Source organism: Rattus norvegicus, chromosome 2 (assembly GCF_036323735.1).
Source record: "Rattus norvegicus strain BN/NHsdMcwi chromosome 2, GRCr8, whole genome shotgun sequence".
Taxonomy (NCBI): Eukaryota; Metazoa; Chordata; class Mammalia; order Rodentia; family Muridae; genus Rattus; species Rattus norvegicus.
The window spans coordinates 233,575,944-233,600,074 of record NC_086020.1 but is presented as its reverse complement, the minus strand read 5'-3'; the positions used below and the strand labels follow the sequence as shown (position 1 = coordinate 233,600,074).

Genomic DNA, 24,131 nt, shown 5'->3' with positions numbered 1-24,131 from the left:
GTAAGCTATTTAATTTTAGTTTCTTTTTTTGTTTTGTTTTTGTTTGTTTTTGTAGTATGTGATTTCGAGACCCTACATTTCTTTGCTTCGCCTATTCATTTTCATATGGCTTGTTTAAAGTGTTGTTCCATTCAAAACTTCAAAACATTTTCACATTTGACTTCTTCGCTTGTCCTTAAATCAGCTAGAAATAATTTCCCCAAACTGTAGTGCCCCAGTGATCTCCTTGTTTTTGATATGTAAGTTAATTTCTAGGGAGTATGATTTGAGAACCACTCTGTGTTGGATTTCAATTCACTGAAATAAGATTCACTTTATGGCTAATCATGCTTGTTAGTTGTAAATCTGTTATATTCTTGAAAAAGATCTGATTTGCTTCATTCTCATGATTATTTATAGGTACTAGTGTATGTATTTATATATCAGCTTATATTTGTATGGATATATGCTTTATGTAAAAATTGCTAACCAGGTTGCAGGAATTTCAAAGGTATCAATTACAAAACTTTCATTTTATGTTATCATTGTTTCTTTTCATGTTGTTATTTTGCTTTATTTCCTTGAAACTACATTATGGAGTGAAAACAATCTTTAAATTACTATATATTTTTGATAAGTTAAGTATGTGTGCTTTGCCACCCTTCGGTTACTGCCTACACATACATCTACTGATTTTTTCCCCTTAATGTGCAATCATTACTATAGCTTGGGAAACTGAAAATGTAATATTCCCTGCTAACTGAAGGTGATACGAATAAATCCGGGAAAGCAAGGCTTTACTATTGTTATATCAGCTTACTGTGAGTGGATACCTGTGGGGTATATGTGTAGATAAATGGGTGTGTGTGTGTGTGTGTGTGTGTGTGTGTGTGTGTGTGTGTGCATGTGTGGGGCTTATTAACGTATAGTAAGACATCTCATCCTGTTTGCATACAGGTTTCCTTTCCCCTTGCCCACCAAAGCCATTCAAGCAAGCATTTATTCTTTATTTGTTTTGTTTTGTTTTGTTTTGTTTTGTTTTGTTTTGTTTTGTTTTGTTTTGTTTTGTTTTGTGAGACAGAGTTTCTTTGTATAGTCCTGGTTTTTCCTGTCACTCACGCTTCAGAAACAGGCTAGCCTCAGAGGTCTGCCTGCCTCTCTCTCAAGGGATGGAATTAAAGGCCTATGCCACCACACCTAGCAACAGGTAAGAAACTCTTTTTTTTTTTTTTTTTTGGTTCTTTTTTTTTCGGAGCTGGGGACCGAACCCAGGGCCTTGCGCTTCCTAGGTAAGCGCTCTACCACTGAGCTAAATCCCCAGCCCCAGGTAAGAAACTCTTAACGGAGGAGGCATCTGCTGAATTATTCATAAGTGTGTAGAAGTTGAGTCAATTTTATTCGATAATTAAATTATAAGTTATTTGAACACAGTTGTAAGAACAGTGGACGAAACAATGAATACCCTTAAATGTTATATTTGATTAATATTCAAATGTATAATATGACATTACACATGACTAGCATGATAAACTCAGGATACAGATAGCTTAACTCCAGAGCCTACACAACTCGAAGGGACACCCAGAAGTGTCCCCAAGCTGACGAAGTGAGGTCTCCCTCTCCAGATGTGAGAGCCCGACAGTGTTTCTACATACCGTGTTACATCTGGAACCTGTTAGAACACTGAGATCCCCCTTTTTCCTAATGGTAAAGGGCTTTGGAATCCAACAGCTCTTTCTGAACAATTCACACAACGAAGACACCCTTCAAGCCGTCAGCCAATACTGAAAGAGCGAGGGTGTGGAGTTGTACAGCACATAATCATATCAACTAAACCAATGTTCTTCCTGACGTGCAGAGTACGTCTATCTTCTTTACCTCAGGCTGCGTCAAATCATTTAGCTTTCTTTTTCAAAGTGCCGGCCTTTATCAGGAAGCCACAGTGATGATTAGCCTTATTAAGAACGTATTTTCTGCCTTCTTACCTTTATCAGAAGCCACAGTGATGATTAGCCTTATTAAGAACGTATTTTCTGCCTTCTTACCTGAGGCTTATACATTCTACGGCTTGTTTTAAGAAATTTGAAGAGCTTCCAAGTTCTAAAATTTATCCTGAGTATTAACCAACTCAATTCTCATCTTTTTGAGGTAATTGTTTCGCTTATGGAATATGATACTACAAATAGGTACAATGTCTAGAATATTAAACAGATTTATTTTCATCCACTTTTAAGATAATTCTGTCCTTTAGAGTTCGCCCATCCCTTCTCTCACTCCCTCTTTAATTGGGGGGACCTTTGGAACTTTGGCTGTGGATCTAATACTTCCAAGAGAATATTTAATGAGTTGGTGGCAGTTTTATTGTCTCTTAAACATTTAACGGGCTTTCTGCATAATTTCTTAATGTGTTCTTATTTGTTTACTTTTTATATTTTTAGTATAAAACTGGAAATTTGTGGTGTTGGTTTTTATGGACCTGGCACCATCTCTCTACCGGGGTTGTAGTGTGTGCTATCCATCCAGAGGTCTCTGTTAAAGGGGAGATTCTGAAGCCTGGCATTGTTCTCCTGGTTATGTTTACATCAGTAGTACAAGTCGACTGTGCTCGCTCTGTTGACTAAGTCAGATCGTAGATACTGCAGACTTCTTTTTATGTTGTGCCTTAGCATTGGAGGTGGCCAACTATGAATTATCATCTAATTTTTAGAGTCAGCGTCTTTTTGATCATGGAGTTTTGCTTGCCCAAGTACGCTCTGGTGGAAATACAACTGGACAGAGGGGCTGAGAGTTGGGAAATTGTCACCAAAATGCCCTGTTAGTCAGCTACCTTTAAACAAATTCGGAGTGAGTGAAGAAGCCGAACGTATTCTCTCTGTCATGGTGGAGTGGGTCGGTTTACTGAGCTGCGTTAATTCTACACCAGTGTGGTTTTCATTTGAAGAAGCAGATGAATAGCTATGGGGACCTGAAAAGAGGTGTCCTTCTTTGTTTGAGATAATCGTTTTGCCCTTCTTGATATTAGATTTTCAAGACAAAAGAGCAACCTGAGAACAATATTTGTGGATCGAATTTTAAAAACTTCCATTCTGTGCACAACCATACTTTCTCTTGATAGGTATGCTAACAATTTAGAGAAAAAAAAACCAGAAAATTTAAAAATGTACTTTTAAAAAATGTTTCTCTCTTTTCTTCTTCTTCTTCTTCTTCTTCTTCTTCTTCTTCTTCTTCTTCTTCTTCTTCTTCTTCTTCTTCTTCTTCTTCTTCTTCTCCTCCTCCTTCTCCTCCTTCTCCTTCTCCTTCTCCTTCTTCTTCTTTTGATATTTTCTTTATTTACATTTCAAATGTTATCCCCTTTCCTGGTTTCCCATCAGGAAACCTCCATCCCACTCCCACTTCTATGAAGGTGCTCCCCCACTCACCCACCCACTCCCTCCTGCCTCTCTGCCCTGGCATTCCCCTACACTAGGGCATCAAGCCTTCACAGGACCAAGGCCCTCTCCTCCCATTGATGCCCAATAAGGCCATCCTCTACTACATATGCGGCCATGGGTCCCTCCATGTGTACTCTGGTTGGTGGTTTAGCCCCTGGGAGCTCTGGGGGTTCTGGTTGATTGATATTACTGTTCTTCCTATGGGGTTGAAAACCCCTTCAGTTCCTTCAGTCCTTTCTCTAACTCCTCCATTGGGGACCTTGTTCTCATTCCAATGATTGGCTGCTAGCATCCACCTCTGTATTTGTCAGGCTCTGTCAGAGCCTCTCAGGAGACAGCTACATCAGGCTCCTGTCAGCATGCACCTCTTGGCATCAGCACTAGTGACTGGGTTTGGTGGCTGCATGGGATGGACCCCCAGTTAGGGCAGTCTCTAGATGGTCTTTCCTTTAGTCTCTGCTCCACATTTTGTCTCTGTATTTCCTCCTGTATTTTGTTCCCTCTTCTAAGAAGGATTAAAGCACCCACACTTTGGTCTTCCTTCTTGAGCTTCATGTGGTCTGTGAATTGTATCTTGGATATTCTGAGCTTTTGGGCTAATATCCACTTATCAGAGAGTGCATACCATATGTGTTACCGCACTCAGGATGATATTTTCTTTAATCTCTTTTTACAGTCCCGACTTAACCTCCCTGCTGGTCTACACTCCAACTGTTCTATATCCCACACCTCCTCTGCCCTCTGCCCCTGTCTCAAAGAGGATGTACTCACCCACCTCCTCACCCCATTCCCTGGGGTCCTAAGTCTCTTGAGGGTTAGGTGCATCTTCTCTGACTGAGTCCAGACCCAGCAGTCCTCTGCTGCATATGTGCTGGGGGCCTCAGCTTAGCTGGTGTGTGCTGTCTGGTTGGTAACTCAGGGTCTGAGAGATCCCAGGGGTCCAAGTTAGTTGAAGCTGCTGGTTTTCCTATGGGGTCACCCTCCTCCTCAGCTTCTTTCCGCTTTTTCTTAATTCAACCACAGGGGTCACCAGCTTCTGTCCATTGGTCAGGTGTAAATATCTGCCTCTGACTCTCAACTGCTTATTGGGCCTTTTGGAGAGCAGTCACGATAGACCTCTGCTTGTAAACACGCCATAGCCTCAGTAATGGTGTCAGGTCTCCACCCCCCCAGCCCCCCCCCCCCCCCCCGAGCTGGATCTCAATTTAGGTCTGTCACTGGACCTTCTTTCCCTCAGGCTCTTTTTCTCCATTTTTGCCCTGCAGTTCTTTCAGACAGGAACAATTCTGGATCAGAGTGTTCGACTGTGGTTTGGCAACCCAGTCCCTCACTTGATGCCCTATCTTTTTACTGGAGGTGGGCTCTACAAGTTCCCTCTCACTAATGTAAGGCATTTCATCTAAGGTCCCTCCCTTTGAGTCCTGAGAATCTCTCACTTCCCAGGTCTCTGGTACATTCTAGAGGGTCCACCCACCTCCTACCCCCACAGTTGCATATTTTGATTTTTTTGCTGGCCCTCAGGGCTTCAGTCCTGTTCCTGCCTTCAATACCTGATTATGTTCCTCTCTTCCCCTTCCTGTTACCTTTTCCACCCAGGTCCCTTCCCCCGCCCCACCTCCTGTGATTGTTTTCGTCTCCGTCCCAAAGTGGGACTAAGGTATCCTCACTTGGGCCGTTCAGCTTGTCAGCCTTGTTGAGTTCTGTGGATTGTATCCTGCGTATTCTGCATTCTTTTTTTGGTTAATATCCACTTATTAGTGAGTCCATCCATGCATGTCCCTTTGGGTTTGGGTTACCTCACTCAGGGTGATACTTTCTATTTCCATCCATTTGCCTGCAAAACTCAAAACGATGTCTTCATTTCTTAATAGCTGAGTAGTATCCCATTGTGTAAATGAACCATGTTTTTCTGTATCCATTATTCTGTCGTGGGACATCTAACTCTAACCAAACAAGTGAAAGATCCGTATGACAAGAATTCCAAGACTCTCAAGAAAGAAATCAAAGAAGATCTAAAAAATGCACTTTTAAAAAGTCTGTTCCTTTTAAGTGGAATAGTCCTCCAAGATAAAAAAAAAAATTGTAAGATAGCTTTTAATCCAGTATGCAGACTTGTGGGAAAAACAAAAACAAAAAACAAATGCTTTCGTTTTTCTTCTTAAGTTCTTAGACATGTGGGAGAACTCACTGCCCCATGTTTCCTTTTGTGAAAGACTCCGAGAGGTCCTGGCTGTGAATTACAGTTGATTCAGACAATGGTGAATCAGTGCAAACACCACAGCTCTCATCACTAAGCTGGGCGTAGTGACACATACATTTAATCCCAGCCCTTGGGAGGCAGAAGCAGGTGTATTTCCATGGATTCAAGGCAAGCCTGGTCTACACAGTGAGTTTCAGGAGAGCCATAGCTACACAGTGGGACCACTGTGTCTCAAATAAATAAATAAATAAAATAATTAAAAAATTTAAAAAAGTGTTTAAAAAAGAATCTAAAGACGGTTCATTGTGGAGCCATTTTGAGTGGTCATGGCCCAAGGAATACGGATTTAAGTTTCCTCAAATTTCACGTTCCAGTATGGAAGCAACATTGTGAAGTTTACAGAGCAAAGCAAGTTCTGAATGAAGAGGAGTTTAAAATACATTGGTGGGTACCTCAGGGAGGCAGTTATAGCAAGAGGAGCGGGACTGGGAGGATTTTCTACAAGTTTTAGATGCTGCCTGATGATATTCTTAGCGTTAGGGTAAGTAGAAATCTGCTAAGTCAATAGATTCCAAGGTTTTTAATCTATTAATCACAGAATGTTTTTTCTTCTTTCCAACACAGAGGAGGTCAAGGAACAGCTGATCTGGGGGCTAAAGCGGGCACACGATAAGGTAATTAGCCTCTGGACCCACAACACTCCCATCTTTCCACAGCGCTAAACATCTAATCAGCCTTTGCAGACACAGCCTCCTTTTAGCCATTTTCATGCACAGGTGCATAATTCCAAACGCACTGTCAGGCAGACGGACAAACAGACTGTGACTACTTGCTTCATCTTCTTGTCCTCACTCTCTGGAGTAGGGCTCTGACCTAGGCTCACAGGTAGCCCTGGCATCTCCCTTGGGGACATTTCCCACCTTTTAACCCCTTCCCTCAGGCACTGTAGCTCAGTCACTCCCAGCCTGAAGCTCCTCTTTTCAGTCACTCCACAAGGCTGGAGGATCAGCTTCACCTCCTTTTCTGCACTTTCTTTCCTGGGAAGCTTCAGGGCCTGCTCCTCCCTGGAGGTGGATCCTCCTCACCATAGGAGCAGATCTGGGTTACCCAGTTGCCTCTAACCAGCCGGAGGTGCTCCCCAGCCAGGGAGGGAGTCCTCATCCACATTCAGTGTCTCACTAATTCACCTTCACTAATGACTGCCTCGATTTTTCTTTTAGTGGATTTATATATGAAACTTGGAATTTACATTTTTAAAACTAATTTCTATTGCTCTAGGCACGAAGACAGAACTACCACTACCACCACCACCACCACCACCACCACCACCACCACCACCACCACCCCTGGCAGTTCCTTTTCCTCATGGCTGGTATGCTAATAAGCTACAAACTTATAAAAGGCTCCCTTTTCTCTGGCCATTTTGGTGCAAATCTCCTCTGGAAGAATTTAACCAGCTCTCCATTAACAGTTTGGGGCTCTGTTTCATGTACACACTGAATTAATTAGTATGTAATAATTTTATTATTGGTGACTAATGAATAATTCATACATAGTGGGCAAGTTGAAAGGAGTTTGGTTTCTGGAGGTGAGCAAACATCAGAATACTGTGAGCTTCTCCTCAATCAAATCTTTTCCATTGTTTGATGAGACATTTATTATTTACTCTACAGGGAAGCATTTGCTATCTAATGAAGGGGTCGAAACACTAAAACCCTCCTATAAATATGTCCTGTCCCTCCCTGTGTGCTTATCATACATGCTTTATTTATCTTTATTTGCAGAGGGGACAAAAATCTCTTTGAAATATGCTGTTTTCATAAAATCTGAGGCATGATTTATGGCACAATTCCACATAAAAGCCTCAGTTCTTGCACTGTAAAATACAGTGTTATACCTTAAATCCTAAACATTCTTGCTTGTGAGCTGAAAATTAAGACTTGAGATCCAGTCAAGCCCTTCCAATTGCTTTTGGAACAGGTGCTGGGGCAAAGCTGTGAAAACAGAAAGTTGAACGCCAAGAATTCCCAGGGCCTTCGAGAATGGAACAGACAAAGCCAAAGGGTGGTCTGGAGGCCTTGCCAAGCGCCGCCACCGCGGCTCGCTCTAGTCACTGCGTATTTTGAGAGCAAATGCACTGGAATAACAGAACCCCCCTCCCTTTATTTTTATATTTTGAAAAAAATAGGATCTCTGACACTTGTGAGAAGTTTCTGCCTTGGAGCGAAGGCCCGACGAAGCGAGCAATGAAGCTGTGTGTCTCCATTAGGAAGTCAGAGACGTGGGTGAGTACCCACTTCTGTGGCCCACAATATGGGTGTCCCTGCATGCAAGTGTCTCTTGGTACTCACCAGGCCTGAGAGAAGCCAGGCAGAGGTGTCTTCTTTTGGTCCTTCTCAGGTCTGTACCTTACACTCTATCACCCAGGGCATCGTGTACTCTTTGGTCCCATGATGCATGGGGCACTGCCTCCCTGGGGAGCTTTGAGAGTCTCCCAGCAGAAAGTCTCAGGACTCAGAAGTCCCCACTTCTGCTTTGCTTCTTTACCCAACCAGTCAGCATCTTGGGAACTTGATTTTCTTCTTTGAATACAGGACCCTCCTACTTCACAGGGTCAAAAGACCAACCAACCAAACAAACAAACAAATAAACAAAAACCCAAAACAAGCAAACAAAAACCCACAAGTGTGTCCCTTTGCTTTTTCCTCTTCAGTCCTAAGTAGCCAACCAGGGCTCGTGCACATATGAGACACTTGCTCAAATACTCTAGATACTTTGTCCCAGTATGGTGGCACACACTTGCAGTGTCAGGACAGGAAGGGAAGAGAATAATAGTGTGTTTTAAGCCAGATATATCTCCATGCAAGACCTGTCGCAAACAACAGGCAAAAGAGAAACACGGGGCTATTTCTATTTATTCATTTTACATCCCAATATCCAACCCCGTCTCCTTGAAGTATGCCCCACCCCAACACACACAGACACAGCTCCTTTCCCCACCCCCCACCCCTGCCAGACGGGGGTAACCACAAGGGAATATTTCAATGGCAATTGTGAACTGTCAACTGGAAACTTAAGAGAGACTTAATGGGAAGCCCTGGGTCCTGCTAAGACTGAACCCCCAGTGAACGTGATTGTTGGGGGGAGGGCGGTAATGGGGGGAGGATGGAGAGGGGGAGGGGTTAGGGGGATGTTGGCCCGGAAACCGGGAAGGGGAATAACAATCGAAATGTAAATAAGAAATACTCAAGTTAATAAAGAAAAAACGGGAAAAAAAAAAAAAAAAGAGAGAGAGAGAGAGACTTAACCAAGGAGGGATTAGACTAGTGTCTTCCATCTAGTGTATCTGGGACTAGAAATGTTTTCAATTTCAAGTATATTAATATTTTGGGATATTTTCCTATACATAAAGGAGATATCCTGGGAGTGCGATAAAGTCTAAACACAGAGATCACATATATTTTATAAATACCTTACTCAACTAAGCCTGAAGATAGTGGTATACAGTATGTTTTTGTGTGTCTGCCTTTTTACTGTGACATGTTGTACCAGACCATTGATGGCATTCAATGGGTTTTGCATTTTGGAGCCTTTTATTTTATTTGAGATATTCTCTCATGTAGCCTAACTCACTTACTCTTTGTCTGAGGGTGGCCCTGAATATCTATCCCCCTCCTTCTATGTGATGAATGCTGGGGTTATAGGTCTGTACCACCTGGTTAGGGTTTGTTTGTGGGGGTGTCAGGGATCAAAATCGGGGCTTTGCTATACCAGGCAAACAGCTACATTTCTAGGCTCCAGAGTTTAGATTTTTCAGCAGGTTCAACCTGTATCATAGTTATAAAAAAGGTTTTATTATAAGAAAGATGACTAAAAAGAGATTAAAAGCAAGAAGAAATTAAAGAAATACGGCGTTAGCTTGGATACTGTCTGTCCTTAGGGGGTGGAGGGACCTTCACTGGTAAAACAAAATGTACCATCCGATTTCATTTGTGAAAACAAGCCAAGGACTGCTCGGTTACACCAGAAATCGAACTCTTAGTCCAGTAAGAAAGGAGACCCGAGTGAGTGCAAAGTGTGTGTGACAACACAAGCAGAAGGTGACAGCACCCGAGTGGGTGTCAAAGAAGGCTAAAGAGTGAGGCAGGGAGGGGAGTTGTTTCGTCTAGTTATAGCTCCTGCTACAGACAGGTAGCAAATGTGGACTATACCGGCGCCTTTCCACACGTCACTTCCTGCTTCTAGTGATTTCCCTTCCAGCTTCTTTATTTGGAGATAACTTAAACCTAGTGGAAAGTTGCTCAACTAGTTACGTCTTTCCCTGCCTTTAGAAAAATTAACAGCTTACGGAAACAGAGGCCAAGATGCTTCGGGTGAAACAATACCGCGAGCCACACCCCTGCTTCTGAAAGCGCAGCGCTTACCTAGACTCCACTCCCCGCCTCTGTATCGCGGGAAATGTCACGCATGCCTAGTCTCCTCTAGTCTGTGATGGTCCTTTCATGATCGATACACTCGTGAAGTCATTGGACAGGCGGCCCCCAATGGGCTCGCCAAACCTTGTGCAGTGCCCGAATGAATTGTTTCTTTTTGGCGGGAGCTTCCAGGATGCTGTGTCCTCCTTACTTGTCCAGAATTCACCGAAGATGTGTAGCTTGCTATTTCCTGCTACTAACTTGGCTCGTGTGGTTGATTTGATGGGTGCCTGCCACACTTCGCTATCGTAGACTCCTGGTTTCTCCCGTTGCTTGCTATTATCTGGGGAAGAGAAACTACTAAATGAGGCAGATCTGTAATCTCCCTTCTCAGTCCCCCCTTTCATTTTGACATCTATCAGTGCTTCCTAAAACAATATTTGACTACTAGTGATTTCTTATTTTTCTCCATTCCTTTTGTATTTATTAAGAGTTTCAAGGTTTTTCTCACTTCTTGGCCTCTTGGCTAAGACCAAGTGAAGAATTCCATTATTTCTTAAGAATGATACTCACGTTACAGAAAGTGAAACTTGCAAAAACGACAAAAATTCAATTGTTGAAGTTTGGTTTGAATTATTAAGGCTTTCTACAGCTAATTCTCCCAATGACTGCCTAATTCAATAATCCTGAATGTGTCTAACTCTTTTAGTCTTTATGAGATTCCATTAAAAAGTCATAGAGGACTTGGGAAATGAGAAGCTATTTTTTGACAATTAAAAGGTGGGGTAATTTATATAATTAGGGGGGAAAATGCTCTCTGATAGGAAACTGTTGTAGACAGAGCAATTTTGATTCCCATCAGACGGCGCTTGCTGAAGTCAATTTTCCAACCCCGCTTGACATGATGTGGGAAGAAATGTGTTAGAAGGGGTAGGAGTTCTCTAGTAAATGGGTGTGGCAAAGGTAGGAAGTACTTTCTAGGAGAGGCCGCTCTCAGAGGCACAGGCAGCTCTACAAAGATGGTCTGGCCCATCAATAAATGCAGAAAGTATGCTGAGACTCTGAGGCTGGGCCCTCATTCAGGAACTGCCCTGGGGGAGAAAAATTAAGAGCCCAGAGTAACCAGGAGGTGTTAAGGAGGCAATAAAATCTTTTCCTCTGCATAGCAGCCAGGATCTGGCTGAAGGAGAAGGTGTCAGGGGCCATGAAAAGGTCCAAATAACTTGAACCTCGAGCATCATTTAAGATCACAGGCTCTGGTTGGGGTAACTGATAAAAATTACTGTATAAAATGAAGCACAGTGTCAATCTATAAAGTCATGGGAGAAAAGAGACAGGTGTGTAAGATCTAACTGGTATTTGGTAAGGGAATAAATCAGTATTGATTTCCACGACAAATGTCTTTTGAGCTGTCATGTAGTTTTACACTTAGCCACTGTAGTCCTTGTTTTCTTATAAAAGCAATTGTCCCATTGAATTCTCAAGTGCCCTTTCACTCTGAGATGCTCTGGCCACACCGCCATAGATGGGAAAATTTATGAAGGTTGACTCAACTGCTTTTATATAACATTCATATAATAAATGAATATTTATTTACTAAGCACTAGTTTGCAGCAGGCACCATGCTAGAGTCTAGAAATGTTAAGAGCATGTAGATCATGCTCGTCAATGGAATTCACCAAGGCTATTTTGACAGATGACCGTGAAAACAAACTATTAATATGTAATAGCTAGATGTGGGTTATTTCTCTCTGAATAGATAAGCCTGTGTCTTAGAGAAGACTGTAGACCTGGTGCGTGCAGAATGTTAAGAGTACGATCAAGCAGATAGCAAGGGGAACAAAAGCAGGAGACAAACAGGAGCTTAACTCTTAGCCTCTGACACTCCAGCACATGGAGAAGGTTGAGCGTGAGTCCTATTCAACTGAGAAACTAGAATTTGACTCTATTAGGTACCACGGAGACATCTAGATCTTTAAAGAGTTGCACGATGGGTCAGTATTCTGCAGACTATGTCTCAGTAGGATAGAAATGGAGATGAATAGAGATGGAGAAAGCAGATGAAATGTTCTCATTTTAACACTCTAGGTAAGAAGCAATGATTCCAGTCAGGGCAGCAGCCTAGGGACAGAGAGTAGGGAAGAGGTTCTGTACACGTTTAGGAAGAATTGGTAGCATCTGAGGGTTCCACAAAGTTGCATTGTAGAAGGCAGGCTTGGGATCTGGAGCTGAATGAACGAGGGAGAAAGAACAAGAATTTGTGGTTAAAACAGAGCAAAAACAGAGTTAGATCAGCACACATAGAGCTTCAGACCACACCACATGAGGTTGGATGTTATAAAAATGACGACGGAGCACACGGGCAAGGTTTTAAGATTCTTTATGTTTAAGAGTCTCACTCCAGTTGTCTTGGTGAGAAGACAGTTTAAAGTTAAGTGTTTGAGGGTGTGGATTAGAGTGGGTATGGAGACACAATTCTCTACGGTCCTACTTCTTCCTGTCTTCCAAGCAGAGGTTTTGGTCAGATACTGTCTTTCCTGGATGAACCCTCTGCCTAGGAAGCCATGTTGGAAGACAGAAATGGCGTCTGCCTCTGGGAACAAAAGCTGTTATGATGGTGTCAGGAGGCCATCTTTCCCTCACTCTGGTTATCTAGAGCTTGAGAAAATGCTCTAGGAAAATGGCGATATGTGAAGTCACAACAACACTAAGTAATAAAGTCCCTGTTCAGCTCGAATGTATTAGGTCTTCTGTTGACAACATGGCCCAAGGCAGGCTAGCTCGTCAGCTGTAAAGACTGTGATGTAGGTTAATGCCATTATGCAGGTGAGCGTAGACACAAGATAAAACGAGGCCTGTCATTCTAAAAGAAGGAAGTGAGGTGCAAACAGAGCTTTTAGAAGGAGAGGGAGAAGCAGAAAGGAGAGGCGACAACATGGAGGCAGACGTCAAGGATCCTCACCGTGTAGCTCTACATAGATAAAAGTTGACAACTATTTCTTAAGGGATGGATTTTTACAGGTCAATTTATCTTATCTAGGTGGGCAGTTTATATCTTTATCAATTGGTTGTGAGTTTATTGTGCGGACATATTGTGAATTGAGACTTTAACGTATAAACCTGATTGTTAAGTTACAGTCTATTCAGTCTTGATTTTACCAGGTAGCTGGAACCAGAGAGTTTGAGATTAGTAGAGAGCCACCTGGAGAGATACTAATCAGAGATAAATTATGAATTATGGTTAATTCCATATGGCCCTCCAGTGCGGGAACTAACTCTAGGACCAGCAGGCAAATGGACTGTCTGGGTGTGAGAGTACTTGGGGGCATCATGAAGCCCCTGAGATAAAGATTCTCCCACAGTGCCATGTGGCCCTCCGAGTGCTGGCGCCAGCACGGGATAAAAGTTTCCACCATTTTTTAAATATTTACTGCCACACTATGAAATCTCAAGCCACTGACAAATCTTTTTGTAAAAATGTTTATCTAGATTTATTTTAGGTGTTTGACTACTTTGCCTATGTCCTGAATGTTTGCTTTGTTTTCCTTCAACTTGACACAAGCTACAGTTATCTAGAAAGAGAAACTTAAACCGAGAAAATGCTTCTATCAGATTGCCCATGTAGGGTCTCTTAAAATTGAAAATAAGTTTTTTTTTCATACAGTATATTATACTTATGGCTACCCCTTCCAACTCCTCATCCCCACCTCCTCATCTATCCAAATAAATCCACACCCTTCCTCAGAGATACACAGAGATACACCCTAGACTCAGAGATACACACAGTAATCCTGGTAAACACACAGAATCAGAGAATAAAATATATAAGCTAAAGATTTGTAATGTTTAAAAGACAAACAAACAAAAAAAACCAGACAAAGAATTTTGAGACAAAAAACAAAAAAAGTCCAAAAATACCACTGAATTGGTTTTGTTGGCCATTTACTGCTGGGCATGGGGCTGGCCCTTAAGTGTCATTTGTGTACCCTTTGAGACTCCATTGGAGACAATTTTTCCTTTGTGAATGGTTGTCAACTGGATTAGGCATGAGGGCTGTGTACACTTCCCCTCTCAGCTCTAGGACTCCATTTGGCTTAGACTTGTACAGGTCCTGTGCATGCTGCCACAGTCTTTGAGATTTCAAATGTTCGTCATTCCTGCTGTGTATCTAAGGCCTTGTTTTCTTGGTGTCTCCCACCCGCACTGGCTCTTACAATCTTTCTGACTCCTGCATAATTCCTTGAGCCCTGTGAGGAGGGATTTTAATGGAGACCTCCCGTTTATGAGTGACTGTCCCAAAGTCTCTCACTTTCAGCACATTTTCAAGTTGTGGGTCTCTGTATTTGTTCTCATCTGATGTAGGAGGAAGCTTTTCTGAGGACGGCTCAGCAAGACCCTGATCTATGAGTACAGCAGAATGTCATTGCAAATCATTTTATTGCTACTTTTCCTCAACTGAACTTTGGTCAAGTAGCGTCGGGGATATGTTCCATCTCTTAGAGCGAACCTTAAGTCCAATTAGACAGTGGTTGATCACTCTCTCAACTTCGGTGGTGCTACCGTTGCACCGGTATGCCATGTGGGCAGGCCACCATTGTAGATCGACGGGATTATATCAGGCTCACTGTTATATACCTTTCTTTTCTGGTAGTGTGCAGAGTTCCTTCCAGTACCATGAGCACTGTCAGTAGGGGTGAAAACCTCTACATAGACACCAGCTCAACTTCTCAGAGTTCAATGAAATATGTTAGGTGCTTTGCTCAGCATTAGGGCTTTGCCACCAGTTTGTGGAGAGCAAATAATGGCCTTGGAAATAGCCGGAGTTGTTTGTGGGTTGCCGTGAGGCCCCCTTCGCAAACAATTTGATCAGATGTAGCTCATTCTTGGCACTTGATTTGGTAATGAGAGATGTCCATTGCAGCTCTGTCGCCTCTGTATTTAATAGTTCTATTTAGATTTCTTTCACATAGGTCTACATATTTGAGAAACTTCTGCTGTGTTATTTCTATTCAATTCTCAGTGATTGGTGTAGACCAGACCGGACCATTGTGGATGGTGTCACCACTGAGGAGGTGAGCCTGGGTTGTCCAAGAAAGCAAACTGAGAAAGCCATAAAGAGCAAGTCAATACATAAATACTTCAGTTCCTAACCTGCTTGAGCTCCTGCCCTAATTTCCCTTGGTGAAAGACTTTCCTGAGAATTAAAAGACAAAATAGATCCTTTCCTCCCCAAGTTACTGTTGGTCATGGTGTTTTGTCACAGCAATAGTAACCCTAGCTAAGACAAGCCTGGATGTATTATGTGTACCACATGGACACCTGGTTCTCTCACAGGCCAGAAGATGGTGTCAGATCACCCTGAAACTATAGTTAGATGTCCCGCGTGACCTCTCGCCAGCAAGAATACGCGGGAACACACGAATCCTTCTGTAGCCAAAATGCTTATATTTATTAATAGAGAGGGCGGCCGGGCGCCAGCATGGCGCGGCTTATATACACCCTAGCGTGGCGCATCCACATCTGATTGGTTGCTTACCCATGATCTCATTAGGCACGCCCCGGAGTGGGCAAAGACCTGGCACGAAGGCACTCTTGCACATGCGCACACAGTTAACTTCCTGAAAGGAAGTCGGCTGGCGCGGCGGAGGCCAGCGCCATCTTGTAATGGTGAAAGCTATCCTGGCCTTCCACGTGGGGTACAGTGGAAGCCAGCGCCATCTTGTGGTGGCGAATGTTATTGCGGCCCTCTACATCTCCCCCTTATTATTTTATTAATTAATAATAAATTATTGTCTAGGCTGGTCTAGGTCCCTGCAGTTACGTCCATCTGCTGTGGCTCCTGTCTTAGGTCATTCCTCTATGTCACAGCCTTATCGAAGGGTAACCCTATGGCCACCAGGCTCCGTGTACTATGCATGAGGAAAGTTGCCCGTCTCTGGATACCACAGTGCTGTGTGACAGTAACTGTTAATGACCTAGGGCGAACTCTAAAAAGAGTCGAGCCAGAAAATGAGTTAGTGGGGAAATCATGATCACCCTATCACATGCAATGAGGAAACCTCAGTGATGTGGAAGGGCTGATCAAAGAATCATTGAGTCTCTCTCATCCCAGTGCAATGGATCCACAAATCCATGGGGTGCAAGAGCAGAGAACTCAGATGTCGACTAATTTTTGAGGATAGATAACCAAATTTCAGGGGAAGCCCCTTGTTCAATGGCCACAAGTGCTTGAGTGATAACGACCTTGTCACATTTCTGTTGAGATCTGAGTTTGCAAACCAACCATAGCATAAACACTAATCCATAGCATAGGGCTGTACCAAACAGAGCCACTCCCGATAAGTAGTGGGCACCTCATCTGGTTCACCTCAGCTGCTACCACCAAGGGCCGTAGTCAAGCTGCTCCTATAATAAAATTTAGAATTCCCAATTGTTAGCAACTACTCCAGAAAGTTCACCCACTGTGCTTACCTAACAATAGATTGGGGGAGGGTAACTCTAGACACTGCAGACACAATGGCTGCAGCAGTAATGGCTGCTACAATAGCAGCGAAAGTAACAAGGTCTTTCCCAGGACAGTTGAGGATCGGTCATTCTTCTCTGGAACAACCAGCAGGCAATGGAACCATGTCTGAGATCTGCACAACCAGGGCAGAGTTCCCCAGTCCACAGCAGCTTCACGCAGATGGCATTCCTGTGAAGCTACAGACTGCAAAATGACTAAGGCAGCAAAAGTCACCAGGGAAATGAGGGGGGCAGCAACGGCTGGAGTCCAGTCTTCTCCAGCAAGCAGCAGTGCACAGAGGGTCAGAGAGCAGGCCACAGTGGGACAGGACACACGCAGCGGTAACACTGACTGCAGCAACGGCAAAATCTCTGTGATGACAAAAGATGAGGGGGAATCTTCCATCTTCCTCTCAGGGCAGAGGAATGACTCCAGGGACCCGAACCAGGAGAGCTGAATCTTTATGCAACCAGGATCAGCAAGTCTCACCAGCCACTCAGGCAGCTGGCACACTCTTGTAGTATCCTGTAGAAAAAACACAAACATTCCCTCTTCCCCATATAAAATATCTGGACAGGATCATGCCAATATGTGGATCTTTCTATATCACCTAGGCAGAAGTATGCCTAGTTGTAGGGTGCCATAAACTTTGGCATCCAAATTTTAAAATTGAAATAAAAGGAGCATTATTTAGCATACAGGGATAACTCCCCCTTTTTATTTATTAAGATATAGTAAAGATATTATTTATTAAGGTAAGTCCTCGAGGATTAAATTGAGGACACTAAGCACTTGTATTTATAAATTGACTTGTATACCAAATTATTGTCTCCAGCATTATTGTTTTGGATATATAAAGAATGAGATTTTTTGACTAATTGTTCCTATGTAAGGCCTATAATCTGTCTGGTATCATTGTCCTCCCTTGTTAAGGAACCCAGGCAATCCAGTTTGAGTTCTTAAATGGTCTATTAAGGAACAGTACTTAGTGCTCTTAACCACTAAGCCATCTCTCCAGCCCCTCACCAGCTTTATTTACCTAAACATAAGCATTAATTAGAAATGCCAAATCCTGTAAATATTGTCCAATTTCAGTCTTACTAGAAATCCCTGAGCTGGCAGGGCGAGGCTGAGAATTTAAAGTAAGCAAATGGAGTCTTCTTCTTTTCATATCAACTCTATTACCATTTTCAAAGTTAGGTATGAGTCTAAGGTTTAATTTAGTTGTCTGAGCCAGAGCACTGAAAGGACAGTGGGTTGTCAGACATTCACACTGAAATCACTCATTGATTTTAAGTAGAAAACCTGTCTCTAATAAAGCATTAAGTAATTGAAATCAGTTGTAAACCACAAGCCATGCATTGGCTATCAGTATGTGAATTGAAAGCTTGATTTAAAAACAGTGGCTAAACCACGGAATTTAATAATCTGTGTTGAAGCAACAGAAACTCAAGAGAATAAACAAGTGATCCAATCATACATGTAAATACAGTAAGCGAATTTCCTATGGGTTGCATGTACAAATTTACAGTAAATACAAAAGCATGTAAAGAGTAAAATTATCAATTTTGCCTGAAAAATTTGTATATGTAATAGGCCAAATATCAGTATTTTGTAATAACCAATTAACTGTTGTTTGGAATAAGATATGTTTTACCAGGTTTCTTTTTAAAATACTTCTATGACTCTAGCCTATAATTCTGTATTAACACAACTGAAGCTTTATCTCCAATGTGGATAACAAAGACCTAAGTCCTCTGGTAAGGTGAGGTACTTAGCCAATTAACATATCCTTAGAAGCTTAAAATTAGTTTCAAATATTCTTTTCTGGAGTAGTGCAACAGCTACTCCCCAAATATTAAAGCTCATTTTGAGAGCAAAGGTTTGTAGTAAAAATTTCCGTATACACTGAAAGATTTAAAATTCTAACTTTTTACATTGAAGAAGCAACAAAATTACATAATATAAGGCTGTTAGCCATTTCTAATGATATCACTTTATGGGCTCTCTAAAACTATAAGCAAGCTCACGCAATGAAAACTCAAAATCAATCCTCTAAATCTATCTTGAAATGGCAGTTGTAGTAAACAAACTGGCTGTAATGTTCTCACAAGTTCTAAAACCTCATCAATCCTTTGTAAATCCTGTAACAATCTCTACCTGTTTGATTTTTCTTAATTACAAATAAGTTTGAGTTAATCAGTGTAACACTGGCAATCCTTAATCACAATCTTTAAGTTCTCCTTGTAACACCAGAGCACAGCCACAATTTTGGAAAGTCACCTGAATTCTGAGTACTGACTAGGCAGCTGTTCTTGGGGCAGTGGAATTAGCATCAAAATACAGATAGCTTCAGGGCAAACCACAACTTTGGAAAGCAAAACTCGACCTCCAACAATCTAGTACAAAGTTTGCCTGCCAATTCCTACATATGAACGCACGATGGTGCGGTCTCCAATACCTCAACAAAGAGACATTGTCCTAAATTCTTTTAGAAGCCTGGTTTCTAGAATAAGAGTTCCATAAAAATATTATCTCAATTTAGACCTGTTTCCCTAGGTTGGCTCATGCCACATGTTGTCTAGAATGACTCCATCCAAATTACCAGCTTTATGTCAACTTTCTGTTACCAATATTATACCTTTTTAACCATATCCAATAACTTAAAAGCCAATAGTCCATAACCAAGGCAAGTAGAGCATATTTATACATTTAAAACCAATGAGAAACAAAATTGAAGTGGCTACACATATCTTTAATATTTAGACCAAACACCATTTTTACCTTTTTAGCTATATTTTAAGAGAAGCACCTTGTTACCTGTTGAGTCAAATAATAAGTCAGGGATTTTTCTAAGAGAAACAGCTATCAGCTCTTGTACCAAAGAAGCTGAGGAGCTGCTGGCGCCTTTAAGATCAGCTTGTGCAGACGCTTAGCCCCTGGGCAGCTTCTCCAGCTGACCTAGACTCCTGGCTGCAGGTGTAGGGCTCTAAAGGCCGATTGAAACTGTTTTTTATTCATTTGTTCCTTTTTGAAACGAGTTAAAGCCAAATCAAGATGTGAACGATTGACAGATAAAGTTTTTACCATTTTCTCTTTTGAACATGAAACATAAAACATTTAAGCAACAAGAAACAAAAACCACAGACATAAACTGACATATAGGGACAGCTTGGTGCACCAAGGACAGACAATAGCAAAGAGGGAAAAAACCAGATGGTGTCAGCAGAGAGGTAGGATTTTCCCTTTCCCACCACTTTCACGGTGACTATCCACTTGAGTGGAGTTGATATGGACGATGGATTGTCTCAATTCCTGGACTAGTCCACCAACGTGTTGAAACCCAATTCCTGTAAGATACTAAGATACATTATCTGAGCAGCACGACTGACATTCACAAATGGTATGGAAGTGAAACACAGTCCTGAATATTTTTACTCACAACCCAATTACATTAACTCCCATCAAGCTGTGCATGGGCATTGAGATGTCCTTTTGTTTGATTCTCCTGAATAAATTTTCAGGCGGTCTACGTCTATCAAGTCGGATCAGTATGACTCTGTGAAGCTTCCAGAGACTAATCACACCTTTTACAAGCACAAAGACAAAATTTTTCTCCCAAAATACTGTGTTCCTTTTATCTCCTCCCTTTTTCTCTCCCGGGGCGTTTTTTCCCCAATCTCTAGCCTCCGCAGAGGGGACTGTCTGCTTATTATCTTTTTTCCTTGAGCTCTTTAATTTTTTACCCAACCCTGTTTCTGACATGCCACCTTGCACCTCCCCCAACGCTCTCTATTTTGCTATTATAGCTGGGCGGCTCCCATGTGACCTCTGACGCTGTCTGGCAGTAGCTAGAAATTCAAAGGCCAATAGAGAAAGCATGAGGGCTGCCAAAACGATAATAAAAACTTCCGCCGCATCTAGCAGGGGAGTGAAGTGGAACAAATCAAGACGCATGTCTCTCAGGACCTTACCTTTTAAACACTACAGTTCTGGATTCCTTCCGCAGATGGAAGACCCCCTCTTGGCGCCTTGGCGCGTGGCGTGGCGTCCCGGGTTCTTGGCACCAAATGTCCCGCGCGACCTCTGGCCTGCAAGAATACGCGGGAACACACGAATCCTTCTGTAGCCAAAATGCTTATATTTATTAATAATAGAGAGGGCGGCTGGGCGCCAGCATGGCGCGGCTTATATACACCCTAGCGTGGCGCATCCACACCTGATTGGTTGCTTACCCATGATCTCATTAGGCACGCCCCGGAGTGGGCAAAGACCTGGCACGAAGTCACTCTTGCACATCCTGAAAGGAAGTCGGCTGGCGCGGTGGAGGCCAGCGCCATCTTGTGGTGGCGAATGTTATTGCGGCCCCCTACAGTTAGATAAGGTCATAAACTACCACGTGGGTGATAGAAACTGAACCCAAGTCCTCTGTGAAAGCAACAAGTGTTCTTAACTCCTGAGCCATCTTCCCAGCCACTTACCATTCTTAACGAAAAGTTTAGATTTTCTATTGACTCACAGTAGATCAGAGATCCAGTAAGAAGTAAAATAATGTGTGAAATAAACTACCAGCAGCATATACTCCAAGATGTAGGATTCTTACAAGTTCAAAATATTTAGAAACCAAAGATCAGCCCAAAATAGCTCAAAACGGACCTCGATTAGAAGAAAAGAGACAGAATTTCACCTACAGGAAGAGACATAAAACCAAGATATGGCCTGTGATGGTTTGTATATGCTTGGCCCAGGGAGTGGCACTATTAGGAAGTGTAGCCTTGGAGTAGATGTGTCACTGTAGTCATGGGCTTCAATATCCTTGACCTAACTGCCTAGAAGTGAATCTTCCACTAGCAGCCTTCAGATGAAGATGTAGAACTCTCAGCTCCTCCTGCACCATGCCTGCCTGGACGCTGCCATGCGCCTATCTTGATGATAATGGACTGAACCTCCGAACCTGTAAGAAAGCCCCAATTAAATGTTGTCCTTTATAAGACTTGCCTTGGTCATGGTATCTGTTCACAGCAGTAAAACCATAACACAATAATGAATCAGATAATCAATTTTTTTTTGGTAAGAAAAAGTAGTTTTTACTTGAAAGTAAATTTATAACTATATGGCTTTATTCTTAGAGTTTAGGGGGAAAAAAGCAAGTAAGTCCTATCATGGTCCATTATCCTCTGTGAGTCCTTTGAAGAGCCGCCCAGCAGGGACATTACACCCTCAGTGGGAAGACCAGAGCACAGCCTGCTAGGTATTAAAAAAGAAGTAAATACCAGGAAACTAGGAACATTTCACTCAGTCTATATTCCACCTCTGTGACATCAATCATTGGCCTCAAGATTTACCCTCTGCCTGCTGACTTTTTGCAAGAGTCTCCTAAAGGCAATAAAACAATCATTTCATACTAGCTCTCTACATGGTACTCAAGGAAGGGAGGACAGAAGAAACCACATGACCTGCTCAATACAGCCTGTGGCTCCCAACCCTAGCCAGATGGGGTAGGAGAGATACCCCAGAGACTCCTGTTCCTGTTTGGTTAGCTGGCGTACTTACATGCTGGTTGTTAATACATAAATTGAAACGTGTTCTTGCTAGTTTTCATTGCTCTGTCAACTCTGCACAAACCACAAGGGGACCCAGGATTCCACTGTCTCATTTCATTCTGCGCATTCATGAAGGGATGAATTCTTTAGCTCGAATTTCAGAACTTTCTAGTGCTATCTATGGATGCTGATGAGGTATGAAGTGGTAGGAGTAGCAGACATATATAACTTACACATGGTAAGAGTGCAGCGGCCATGGGACACAGGGATTTAGCTAGAAGGTCTGAAATCCTTGGCTTGCTGGAATAGCATAGATCATTCCAGCCATGTGTAAGGCTTATACATTACCCCGATTTTATGAGGAAAAGTATTTCATTCTTATTTACAACTTGCTATTCCTCTCTTACTTTTCATAGACTGGGTTTTTACGCAGACAAAAGCACACGGGAGAGTAAACAAGAAGTAAATCCCAGGATGCCTTCAGTCTAAGGACAAGAGCCAGAGGACAGAGAACTTGATAAGGAATTAATTAACCTTATCGGCACAGATCATCCAATCTTCCTAAATGTGTGTTAGAACTGACTCAAGATGAGCACCGTGGTGGCATATTCCTGTAATCCCATCCCCCACAGGAAGCTGAGACAGGTAGATAATGAGTTCAAAGTCAATCCAGACCACACAGTGAGACCTTGACTCCGGAAGCCAGATGTCTGTCAATCATACAACAATCTAGAACCCTGGACGGGAAGCTCAGTGACGAATCACCAAGGGCCACTGCTTTCTGACTGCATCCTCAGCCAGGGCACCGCCGTCTTGTTTCCAAATCCCTCAGTCTTGCGCTGTTCCACCCTTCTTACCTACAGCTAATAAAGTCTCACCATAAACAGCTGTGCCCGTCTTCCCAGAATCCTCATTATTAAAAAGAAAACTCTCAGTCTCGTTCCACTGGATGTATTTCCAACTGCTGTCTAACTGTCTGGTAGTTGTGCGAACTTGTCCCAGGACCTGGTTGTTTTCTGGCCAGCATCTTATGGGCTCACTAAACTCCAGATTTCAAAGATCCTTTTGGTCTCAAGTCGCCCTTTCACAGAAGAGCATGTTGCTTCTTCACATTTCCAACCGGCAACAGCCAGTTTTAATGCCTGCCTCTCCTTTGATTCTCTCGTCCCTCTCAGCTTCTGGTACTTCTTTCCCTCCTTTTCTGTCCCTCAGCTAATCTTTCGTTTTTCAAAGGATGCATAGTGAGGCTAGAAAGAGGGCTCAGCAGTTAAGTACATTGGCTGCTCTTCCAGAGGACCCGAGTTAGGTTCTAAGCGTCCACAGGGTTTCCCAACTGCCTGCAACTCCGATTTAAGTGGCTCTGATACCCTCTTCTGGCCTCTGAGCACCAAGCATGCATATGGTACACACGAATACATGCGTCAGAACCACTCACATGCAGAAAATAAAAGTAAATACATCTTCATAAAGGGATGCACCTTCAGTTCCTTTGATTACCAATCGGTGCAGAAAATATAGATATAAAACAAAACGAACAACTCTAGCCTCCTCCTGCTGCACACCCATTAGCTGCTGAAGTCTACGAATACCAGAAAACAAGCAGACACCGGTTCTCCTGTCAGATTGCAGCCACACTCCAGTAACTCGTGTTATTATGCCCTTGTAAGGCATCACATTTAACTTTGCACGGTTAGAAAAGAAGCTGAATGGGAGAAAGTAGCTGGACACACATACACACACACACACACACACACACACACACACACACACACACAGATGGACAGGAGAAGTTTTAGAGAGGAGGAGACTGGAACTGAGGAGAGGAGAGAAGCGCAGAGAGAGCATGGAGGTGGATGTTAAGATTCCTCTCTGCACATTTACAGGTTGATATGAATATTCATATACATATCATTGGTTTTGTGTCCTAAATAGGGCATGTACATGTGTGTGTACATGTGTGTAAAGCCTGGTGTCAATACTAGGTAGCTTCCTCAATCTCTTCCTTGGAGACAGTCTCTCTCACTGAAGATGGAGCTGATGTTTGGATAGACTGGTTGG

The 24,131-nt window shown here is 42.7% G+C and overlaps 1 protein-coding gene across 2 annotated transcripts; it reads left to right on the top strand.

The window, feature by feature from the left end:
• The first annotated feature begins 525 nt into the window (after nt 1-525).
• LOC134485693 (nuclear receptor subfamily 4 group A member 3-like) lies at nt 526-21,885 on the top strand. 2 transcript variants are annotated; one of them, XR_010063962.1, is made up of 5 exons: nt 526-1,186; nt 6,235-6,284; nt 6,889-6,982; nt 7,799-7,895; nt 20,540-21,885. XR_010063962.1 is itself a non-coding variant. In XM_063282751.1 (4 exons), exons 1-4 carry the CDS (start codon nt 1,165-1,167, stop codon nt 7,858-7,860), a joined length of 228 nt encoding a protein of 75 aa, XP_063138821.1. In that variant the 5' UTR covers nt 526-1,164; the 3' UTR covers nt 7,861-8,592. The 2 variants fall into 2 exon arrangements, 1 of the variants encoding a protein (XP_063138821.1); XM_063282751.1 differs by lacking the exon at nt 20,540-21,885 and having other exon boundaries at nt 7,799-8,592.
• The last annotated feature ends 2,246 nt before the right edge of the window (nt 21,886-24,131 follow it).

Coding starts and splice junctions, on each gene's coding strand:
- LOC134485693 (XM_063282751.1), top strand. CDS start 1,165: ATGCCACCACACCTAGCAACAG. Junction 6,285..6,888: donor TAAAGCGGGCACACGATAAG/GTAATTAGCCTC, acceptor CTATTGCTCTAG/GCACGAAGACAGAACTACCA. Junction 6,983..7,798: donor GTTCCTTTTCCTCATGGCTG/GTATGCTAATAA, acceptor TGAAAAAAATAG/GATCTCTGACACTTGTGAGA.